The sequence below is a fragment of the Octodon degus genome, unplaced genomic scaffold (genome assembly GCF_000260255.1).
Source record: "Octodon degus isolate 3935 unplaced genomic scaffold, OctDeg1.0 scaffold00007, whole genome shotgun sequence".
Taxonomy (NCBI): Eukaryota; Metazoa; Chordata; class Mammalia; order Rodentia; family Octodontidae; genus Octodon; species Octodon degus.
The window spans coordinates 9,561,398-9,572,284 of record NW_004524583.1 but is presented as its reverse complement, the minus strand read 5'-3'; the positions used below and the strand labels follow the sequence as shown (position 1 = coordinate 9,572,284).

The 10,887-nt window shown below is 44.8% G+C and overlaps 1 protein-coding gene across 1 annotated transcript in view; it reads right to left on the bottom strand.

The window, feature by feature from the left end:
• Window positions 1-10,887, bottom strand: part of Pomt2 (protein O-mannosyltransferase 2) — a 44,140-nt gene that overhangs the window by 14,987 nt on the left and 18,266 nt on the right. The window contains exons 5-9 of the mRNA XM_004624895.2: window positions 9,546-9,705; window positions 7,886-7,992; window positions 7,139-7,221; window positions 4,608-4,717; window positions 908-974 (exon numbers count right to left, since the gene is read on the bottom strand). Coding sequence (XP_004624952.1) covers window positions 908-974; window positions 4,608-4,717; window positions 7,139-7,221; window positions 7,886-7,992; window positions 9,546-9,705 — 527 coding nt within the window. The remainder of the gene's footprint in view (window positions 1-907; window positions 975-4,607; window positions 4,718-7,138; window positions 7,222-7,885; window positions 7,993-9,545; window positions 9,706-10,887) is intronic.

Sequence of the window (10,887 nt, the reverse complement as noted above, 5' to 3'; positions counted from 1 at the left end):
TTAAGTGAGTAAAACCAGACTGTGCTCAGTGGGCACCATAACTTCTATTACCAAGGAAATAAACAGAATGCCAAACCACTGGTTGTATAAGCCATCATTCTGGCCTAAGACAGTAAGAGGAGGTGGGACAGCAAAAAGAACATGAATTTAGATGAGCAGCTGCCCACTTCACAAAGGCCCAGGAACAGATGGCTGGGGACAGGCTAAGGTGGGTGATATTCAGTGAAGAGTCACAGGGAATGCTAAGGATGTAGGACATCAGCTATGACAGTGGGCTCAGAAAGCAAGAAGAAGGCGCCTTCATTCTTAACTGCAGCAGAAGGCCCTGCAGGTAGCCAGTTGCCCGACCAAAATCAGAAAGATCTGGATATAGCTCTTGCTCTGGTCCTAAAGCCTGGAAAGCCTGTCAGTGGTACGTCTGACCAGTTAGGGACAGACCAACAGGCTGTATGTCCCAGGCACCAACCTAGACAAGCCCACTTGCAGGGCCAGCCTCAGTTCCTGAAGGGCCTAACCTAGTACAGGGATGAGCTGTGGACAGCCCTCTTATCCTATCAAGACCATATCCTGGGTTTTGCAAGGCTAGGGGTGCTCTACATGAGAAATGAGAATAGCCGTCAGGTACCTTTGTTTGGGCTACTCACCAGCCTCTGGTGATGAGCTCAGGTAACCTTTTCCTGGACCAAGTCTGAGCCCTGTTCTCTGGCTTCAAAATGGCAGCGCTGAGTAAGATCTGTTTTACCCATTGCTTAACCTCTATGCCTATGACTGCCTGAAACACAGTAGGTGTAAAGATACTGCAAAGATGCTCAAGAAAACCTATCTTAACATCATTCTTTTGGCAGCATAAGAAATATTGAGGTTCACAGTAAGTAATAAAATAAGTGGAAGTTTCTGACCATATTACCTGAGTTTGTATTATGCTTCTTGATGATCCACAGGTTGTTGTAGTCCTTGTGCAAATACGTGGTGACCTGAGGAAGGATGGAGGCAGAGTGCAGAGGAGGTGGGAGGGAGAATAAATTCATTAATCAGCACAGCTGGGTAAGTACAACTTCCAGCAAACAATACTGCTGAGCCTCTTTCAGAATCCCCAGCCACCAACCAAAGGGGCCACATCTCCCAAAGGGGCTCAAAAGTTGTTTTTATATCTCATTAAAGATCCAGCCTTCTAGAAGGAGGACCCATGACACCTTATATAATAGTCAGAAGCACAGAGTAGATATAGTGCATTTTTAAAAGCAATACCATGGCCAGGCATGGTGGTACACACCTGCAAGCCTAGCACTCAAGAGGCTGAGGCAGGAAGATTACTTCAAGTTCAACTCCAGCCTGGGTTATAAAGCACTGCACAGTGAAACCCTATCTCAAAAAAAAAAAAAAAAAAAAAAAACCCAAAAACCAAAAAACCAAAAAACATGCCTCAAACTTTCCAAAGGAAAATGTCATGATATATTTTATATACTGTAGCTAAGTGAAACAAAAAGTTCCACAGCTCCTCCTGGAGTTTTTATACGTGGATATACTAATTTTATAATTTAGGTATATGTGCACTCATATGCACCTATCTATGATGCTGCATTTAATCTAACAGCAAAAATCTGGAAATAGTCTGAATCTCTATTAGCAGAGAAAGAGTTAACATGGTATTATATCCATGGGCTATATCATCATACAGCCACTAAAAGTGCTTCAGATCATTTTTAGCAGTCCAGGAAAGGCTCCTGAAATGTTAGGGGTGAGAATGGCTACTATGTGTCACCAGGAGGTACTTTTGTTTCCCCCACAATACTCACAAGGAAACAGGTTAAGTCATTTGCTCGGAGCCACACAGCCTATGTGTCAGGAAGACAGGATCCACAAGAGCCAGCTCCAGTGTTCCCAAGATACAATTATGCCAATTGTGCAAACAAGTACAGAAAGGTCTGAAATGCAGGCACTTCTTTTACAATATGAGTTTTCATAACCCCAATTGGATACAACATAACCAATCTGCTTGCACAGATTTGAGTGACAGTTTATAAAAAAAAAAAATTTGCATGTTTTATGGCTTCTTTGAGCACGTTTTTGTTTTTCAGAATAAGTTAATTTTTAAGGTACTATGGGCTATATGGTGGGAGACTGCTTTTCATTTACTTATTTCTTAGACCCTTATTTCCCACTGAAACATTTGTTTCTACAGTGGAGTTTGTAATAACATGAGGTTTCCTAGGACACAGGATCTAATTATAGCAGAAAATATTTGGATAAAATAGATCTAGATTATATGTAGTTTCTGCTTCTTTTTTATAATTTTCCATATCTTATAATTTTACTTTACAAATGTTATGCTTTAAAAACATTTAATGTGAGCCAAAGTAAACCTTTCTTCTTTAAAAAAAATAATATTTAATATGGAGAGCTAGACATTAAACTGCAGAGCAATGATGAGAGCTAGACATTAAACTGCAGGGCAATGAAAATGACCACTTGGCCCACTCTCCTCAATTTGCAGAAGAGCAAAGCAGCTTTGAAAGGTCAAATGTCTCAGCAAAGACCTTTCTGTCCCCTGACCCACTACTCTGTACACTACCATCAGTTGGCACCTGCACACCAGTGCAGAGGTGCAGAAGCAAGCTTAGTCTTCCAGAACTTGGCCCTTTTCTCACTTTGCATAGGTCTTCCTGGCCACCACACCCAGGACTTAGTTATTTCTACATGATATCTACAGCAAGGTATCACTGTAGAGTAGTTGGCTGTGATTTTCTGGTTGTGTGATAAGATCATGTGCAGAGCTAAAACTACAAGAAAATGCCAGGATGCATGGGCCCCACCCCAGGTCGTTCAGTCACCATCTCAGTGGTGGAGCACATGGGTCAGAATGTTGTAAAAGTGCTCCTGTTGATATGAAGCACAGCCAGAGCTGAGAAGCCCTTGCCTAGAGATATGTAGAGCATCAAGGAGGAAACACTGACACTCAAGTCCAGTATCTTGGGTCAACATTCCAGTAACTACAAAAGCAAATGACAAAAATGCAATAGCAAAACTTTTTGCAAAGTAAAAATACTGGTCATTTGGTAAGAAGAGAAACCTGATTTGCAAGCCTCTCAATAACCGTCCTACAGCCTCCACCTCCTCACCTCCCCTCTGCTTCATTGCACCTGCGACGTCTCCTGGTTACTGTTTCACAGACTTCTGTCAGTCACAGGCCTACTTTGCATTTAGGGCCCCTTTCGAGCCTCACCCTCTGAGGACTCCATAGCACTGTAAGTGCTGACCACCTCTTTCCAGAGACCTTGCTGCCCTTCTCCTCTCCTCCACTGGTCCTCTAATGCACTCTGATCCTGCCTGTTCTGGCTCCATCAAGTAGCTGCGGACATGGCCTCCTATGTGTACCCAGGGCTCCCTCATGGGCCCTTTGCACCTGCACAGCCTCCCTGTGAGCTAAAGCCACATGCTATGCACTCTCATCTCTTTCCTAAGACAAGTCCCAGACCTTTAATACACAAAGTCTAATTCTCCCATCTCCAAAGCTATTTCTCTTCTGTTTTCTGTATGGTGAAACAGCCTTTCCATGCTGATACATCTTCACATCCCAAATGACAGCCTTGGGTAAAGATCTTCTTGTCACTGGTCTGTTACTTGGCCCTGCCATTATATCTGTGTGGTGTTTCCTGAATCAATTCCTTCCTCTGTCCTCACAAACTTTGACTCTATCCAGAATCTTCTTTCATAATTACTATCTACTAACTAGCTTGCAATCTATTCCATTCCCACTGGAGTTATCTTTCTAAATCTAACCATTCTTGGCTGGGGAGATGGCTCAGTGGAATAAGTGCTTCCCTGAAAGCTCAAGGGCCTGAGTTCAATCCCTGGTTCTGAAAAAAAAAAAAAAAAGACAAAAACTAAATCTAACCATTCTTGCCATCACTTACTAACTTGCATGCCTTCCCAGTGTCTTCTATAACACAGGTCTCTCCCAAGCAGGCAACACCAAGCTCTCCATCATCTGCTTGCCCCTTTCATGCACCATCTACCATCGCCAAACCAGCACTCCCTAACATGAACACATGCCACACCTCAATTCAGTTAATACTGTGGCCAATCCTCACCCTGAACTTTGCATATATTATCTCATTCAACCCTCACAATCACCTTATAATAGACAGTGGTACTATTTATTTCCCCTAATGATGAAAATACCACACACACAGATGAAGCAATTTGTTCAGTCATACTCTATATGGAACCAAGATTCAAATGCAGGTGATCTCGCTTGATTCCCAAGTCTGTGTTCATAATTTCTGATTATACACCTCACCAACTCCATGCCACGCATTTCAGCCTTTCAGAGTGAGCAGTCAAGCAGCAGATAGACAGGAAAAAGTGAACAGTCACATTCCCTATAAATGTACAGGCAATAGAGAGGTTCAAAGAAAGCTCTCCTAAGAGAAGCACCTAACCCACTACCAGAGAGAGAGAAGAACTCATAAATTGAAACCCAATTAACCAGAGGAAAGGACAGGAGCATGCAGTAATGAAAGAAAGAGAAGCAAGAAAGAGAATGCAGGTTTGGCCATGGGAAACAGTTTGGTGTCACTGCAGCAATGCACAAAAGACCCACCAACCTGTTGTTGACGGGCACCAATGCCTTCGGGGTAGAGGTGTCTATGGGAGTGCAGGTAGCCAATGGCCATCCGGAGGTTCTTCACTGTGATCACAGAGCCATAAGCCAGATCTGGAAGGGAGGAAGCAGACAGACGAGTGGCCACTGTGCTAGAGGCTGCCCGGCCTAGAAGGGACCTCCAAAGCCACAGGACTAGTGAGCCCTCTAAAGGACTCCACTGAGCACAGGGCTGTCTGAAGCAGGAGCTGCCTTCTCACATCAGTGGGACCAACTCAAGAGAGGGCTCCCCCCTGGTCTTATCTGCACATCCCCTCCTGTTCTAGTCCCTCCCAAGGACTTCAGAAAAAGCTGAGTGTTGACACTGTCATTATCAAAGCATATCTGTAAAAGCAGAAGATCAGAATCAGCCCATCCAGTCAAGGTCTGCTCAAGTATACAATGAAATAAAAAGAACCATTTTCTGCTTTGTCAGGACTGGTTTCCAAGATATACTAATATAATGAACTGTTACAACAGACTCTGCATCCTCTTGTGCCTTTTAAATCTAGTACTATATGAAATAGCTGTTTTAAGATGTTTTGGGTTTTTTCTTTATTGTGAATTAAATCTTTAAAGATGTGCGTAAACCACTTCTCCAAGAACATCCTTTCCTTTTGCAGGCCTTGGTTACTAAGTAGGCTCTTTTCCTTACCACCATCCCTCTTCTCCCTGTGATATGGCTCCCCTGCCATGTACCACTGCACTGAAACGGGTCTCTTGCTCCACCAGTAATGCAGATCACCAGAATGCATCAGTTACACAGTTACACAGAAAACAGATCCAAAGGCAGAGGATGCCGGCCTGGGCACTGAAGAGCCTTAGCTAAATAGAAGACAGCTTCACACTCTGAGAAGAACAGCGCAAAGAGCAAGTGCCTCGAGCAAGGGTGTGATAATGTGTGACGTGGACGGAGCCCAGGGAAGGGTTGAACAAATTCTCTCTCATGGAGCAAAAAGACAATGACTTAAGACCACGGCAAGCTAGGCCTTTTAAATAGCAACAAGAATTCATACTGTAGCTGTTTCTCAGCTCTCATGTAGGCCAACATCTAGAGCTGCATGCTTTTGCTGAAGTCCTCACCTTTGTTTCTCGAAATACTCTGTTCCTCCTTCTCAGCCTTCCTGCTTCCCACAAACTGTTCACCTGCAGCCTGCTTCCCTCATTCCTTTTCTGGCACTTGCGTGAGCTTACCTCAGCCGCACTTTTTCTCTCTTCCTAGCCATTCCCACAATACCAATTACCCTTCAACCTGGGTCCTTTGGAAGAAGCAGCCCAACCCTACTGGCTCCCTGCACAGCATTTAGCTCAAAGTCAGCCTCTCTGCTGTGTAACACACTATCTGCCCTACTGAGCCGAATTTTTCTCCTGCTTTCCTCATTCCCATTTCTTTCACCATTCTGGAGGGCCTACCATGCTCTAGAGACAAAAGTATTATGTAATATGTGGACCTTGCGACCACGAAGCAGTCACTGCACTCAAGTCCTCTGTGACATATTTCTTTCCTTCCTTGACCCATGTCCCCAGCATATATACCCAGTTGCCTCATCTCTGAGGCTGCCGTCACCAGGCCTAGCTGCAGTCTCTGCAATTGCTTCCCAGGGATGCCTTTTACCCCTGATCCTGTCCTCTCCCTAGCCATCTTACACTCCTGCTCTTGTCTTCTGGCTTTCTACCTGCTCAAAGACTTTTACCATGTCTCCAATATTTCATCTAAACATCTCACAATTTGGGTCATAATCTAGACCCAAACTCTTTTTTTTTTGGGTGGAACCGGGGCTTGAACTCAGGCCCTTGTGCTTGCCAGGGAAGCGCTTATTCCACTGAGCCATCTCCCCCGGCCCCCCAAACTCTTTTCAAACTTGTATTTTAGCATCTTTCTGCATGTCACTTGTGCCTGGAGTTTTACCCTGTACTCAGCTTTAATCACTCTATCCCTTCTGTTCAATAACACCTCTTCTCCAACTTCTACTTCCTAAAATTTACCCACCTTTCAGGGCCTGACTCCAGGGCAACCCACTGCATGCCTGTATTTCTGATCCCTCCAACCATTCAGCAGGAGTGACCCAACACACTCTTCAATCTCCAGTGCTCTGTTCTCTTTTATGTGCTTAACACAAGTGATCACACAGCATGGGGATCCTCTACACCAGACTCTACTGACTATTGTCTGCAAACAAGTGAATCAATGGCAGTTTCAGAACACTGTAGTAGAAGCTGACCACCCGCCCTGGTGGGCCCTGCTCTGTCACCAGATTCTCTCTGACAAGCCTTCTCACAGAGCTGGCTTTGACGGGGTCAAAGAGCTTGCTGCTGAGTATGTCTTCCTCTGTGCTGACCTGACTCGCTCCTGAGATTACTTACCATGATACCAGGTCTTTCTCCCACTCTGCCATCTACACACTAAAATAACTCCAGCAATCAGAACTTTCTCTTCTGATATAACTCTCAAGAAATCCCCCTGCTACTCTCTCTGTGGAGGCCTAGAACACTCACGTTCGGGGATGGAAGCATTGTGAAGGTTGTTTCCTGAAAGTCGGGCCTGGAAGGCAGAACTGAAGAAACCATCACCAGGACCACTGTGGGAAGATGACGGGTAGAAGAGAGTCAAGTTAATGGAGTGAAAACTGTGATTTCCCAGGAGCGCTCAGTTGATTTAAAAGAAGTAAAATCAGAATGGCAGTGTGGTATCATGGGACACAGTAGATGATAAGTTGTAGAAAATGGGGTCCAAATCTCAACTCAGCCACTTACTAGGTAGGTGACTTGAGATATACACCTAACTTTGTTTAGCCTCAACTCCTCACTGATAAATTGGAGGTTTAAAATAAAAACGCTTTAAGAATTCACAAATGGTTATGACTCAAGGAGGTCATGTATACAAAATGCTCAATAGTTCCTGGTACTTGGCAGGTGCTCATTAAGTTGGAGCATTGTGCTGGGGTTAGTTATTATTATCCCCACTCCTGCCCACCCTTTTATGGTGCCCTTCCTTACTAAAGACAAGGGACTCAGCTTAGAGATAAAGGGTATTTTGACTACGAAGAAATTCTCTTTCTTTAGTGTGAAGTGCCGACCTCTCTAAGTCTTGGAACACTCAGATGATAGAAAGCAAAGGAAAAAGAAAAAGTTCCTGCTCCACCTGTATGATCCAAGCCACAGACTCAGAAAATCATAGGGCTCATCTATGGGCTCATGAGTCCAAGGGAGACCAGACTAAGACATGGGAAATTCTGGCTGTACCTTTTACTCAGCACCATGATATGAACAGCAAAAATGGCCATGTAGAGTGCCAGAGGCAGTACTATGAGACACAGGATGCGAGCAATCAGGTGTTTTCCCATAGTGACCTGCAAACAGAGGCCAACATGGGATAGTGAACACATGAGCCTATTAGTCCTTATAAGCTCTATGGTGTTACATATGTTCTTTTTTTTGGCTGGCTCAGAATGCCTTTAGGGCATGTTTGGCTGGCTGGAGTTGTGGGGATCGAACCACAGCAACCTGAGGCTGACTGCTTTGTTGAAGCAGCCACTTAAACAACTGAGCTAAGGGGCAGGCCCCCAATATGTTCTTATATGTTAGCCCAATAAGCTAGGACCCAGGACACATTAATCATGAAAATGGTTAACAGGAAAGAACATGTGGGAACCCTAAGTCTCTCTTTCTGTAATACCCCACATACATATACTCCAACTCAAGCACTAATATGGGCCAGTCCTCTGCTGCCTCTCCAGGGCCTGTACCCAGGGCAGCACTTTGAATAAGGCTCAGGTACTGCTCACCAGTGGCTGCCACATTCAGTAACAATGAGCTCCCTGCACGTTCCCAACACCTCCCTATAGTGTGACAGCCTTACCATCACGTGGCCAACTGAGTCCTGCCTTCCTTTAGGCCTCAGGGAGTGCCCCTTACACTGTCACAGCACATATGAGTTGGACTATAATCGCCTGCGTACCCATTTCTCTTTCTTTCTCCATGGACTCCAGAAGGCAGGAATCATGTTTTATTCATCTGTGTACTCCCAGCTTCTCACACTTAGTGGATGCTCTCCATTTATTTTCTGAATAAATGTGTTGGGGGTTTGATTCAGAGGTGACAGAGTAGCACCATAAGCAAAGAAGGTGAAGCTTTTAGTCAGCCTAAGTATAAGTCCTAGACCTCCCTTTATTACCTGTAGGATGGAAACATTTCAACTTCCTCAACTGTAAAATCAAGGTAATAACTACCCACCTCACAGGATTAATATGAGGGTTCAGTGTGACAATGAAGGTTAAGCATTTAACACATTAGTGCCTGACACCAAATCAATCCTCAATAATTAATAAGACAGGGGCCAGGGAGATGGCTCAGTGGAATAAGCGCTTCCCTGGCAAGCACAAGGGCTTGAGTTCAATCCCTGGTTCCGCAAAAAAAAAAAAAAAAAAATAATAATAATAATAATAATAATAATAATTAATAAGACAGTAAATTTTAAGGCTCTTACTGGCCTCACTGTATGAAACCCATGGGTCAGGAAAAGGAAATGGAGCTCAAAGGTTATCCCATCCATTTTACCTGAAGTCTCAAGAAGCCAGTGTCTGCCACACATCTGGCATGAACCCAGCTGAACAGATTCCCCTGGCTAGGTAGCTCACAGAACATTTAATTTAAAAGACAGTATAGAAACAAAGCCCAAAGGAGAATCCCAAAGCTGTTACTTCTCTCATTCTATATCTCTCCAGCCCTCAGCCAGGCAAGTCCCTGATACCCCACTATGTGCACAGGGCAGCCAGTCCAGCTGAGCTAGGACCCAGGACACAGCTAATGCACTACCTGAGGCAGAGACAAAGGCCGGCCACTGGTTCCTGCTGAGCAACACTGAGAAGCAAAGTCACTGCAACCACCACACTTGGGCTCTCACCAGTGAAAGACTGAGGTCTCCAAACAGGTGCCACAGGTCTGCAATCGTGTTCAACCCCACTTGGAGGATGATAAAGAGGCCGACAAACTTGACCCCTAAAGCACCAGCAAGACTGATGCCAGTCAGGCTGAGCCAAAACCACCAGGGGGCAGAGAAAGGCCTGGAAACAAACAAAGCAAGAGTTCAGTTTGGCCATTAGAACCAAATTGGAAAGCAAAAGCAGCAGCAGGACAGGGCAGAAGTCCTCTGACTCAAGAAGGCTGTGCTGTGCCCTGTGCCTTAAGGTTACTCACCTCAGGCAACAATGGTATGATTCCACAGAGCATGTGGTCTGTGAAACTCCTGAAGCTGTAGGCCAGCCAGTGTGGGAGAGAATAGGACATTTTTCTGGGGAGAGGGTCCATGATGTTCCTGGCTAAATACAGGGCATAAGGTATACAGCAGGCTCATTCTTCACTAGTGACCAATCAAGTACAAGCAAAAGGGAAATCTTAAGGAGTTCACTATACTATCCCCTCTCCTGTGTGTCACCTCTGGACACGGACATCAAAGCCAGTACTTATTTACTGGGTGCTTACTACGTGTCAGGCATCATTCCAAGTACTATACACATATGAACTCTTCAAATCTTCACAACCCAATGAGGGAAAGCTTATTATTATCATCTTTTTACACATGAGGAAACTGAGGTGCAGAGAGGTCAAGTAATATAGTTTGGAAGCAGTGGAGTACAGATCTTACCCTGGCATCAGCTCCAAGGTTAATGTTCCTCACCACTTTGCTAACCTTATAATAAACAGTACACTGCAGTCCAATTTTCAGATGATCTGGATGCCCTGCTTCCAGATTAGAAGCTCCTTAAAGCCAGCACCTCTGCACCTCTAGCTCCTAGCACAGTACTTGCACGTAATATATACTACAGAGAGCAGAAGGAAACACACGTGGTAGAAGTATAAGATAACCAAAGCTGGAGTGGGCTGGCATTACTAGTTCAGCTGTGACCAGCATAACATGGCTTAATGAGCTTGGCCATGCGTGAGATCAGCTGACTTCTAGAAGAGTCGGGGTAGGGGAGAGTTCTTTTGAGTCTACTGTTCTACTATCTCAGAGGTAGAGGAATAATCCAAAAAAGACTATCTGGAAGCAGACCAGACTCTCCAGATAAGCTTCAGAATTGACCAGGGCCTGGAAGGATCCTCTGAGCTGGTATGGACCACTCATTAGTAGGTCAGGACTGCATGCAAGCACTAAGGGCAGGGAGACAAACAGGGTCTGGTCAGAGTCTACCCTGGTCTCCTCAGCTCCAGGATGCAGAATGTGAGAGATACATTTTTCCAGATCT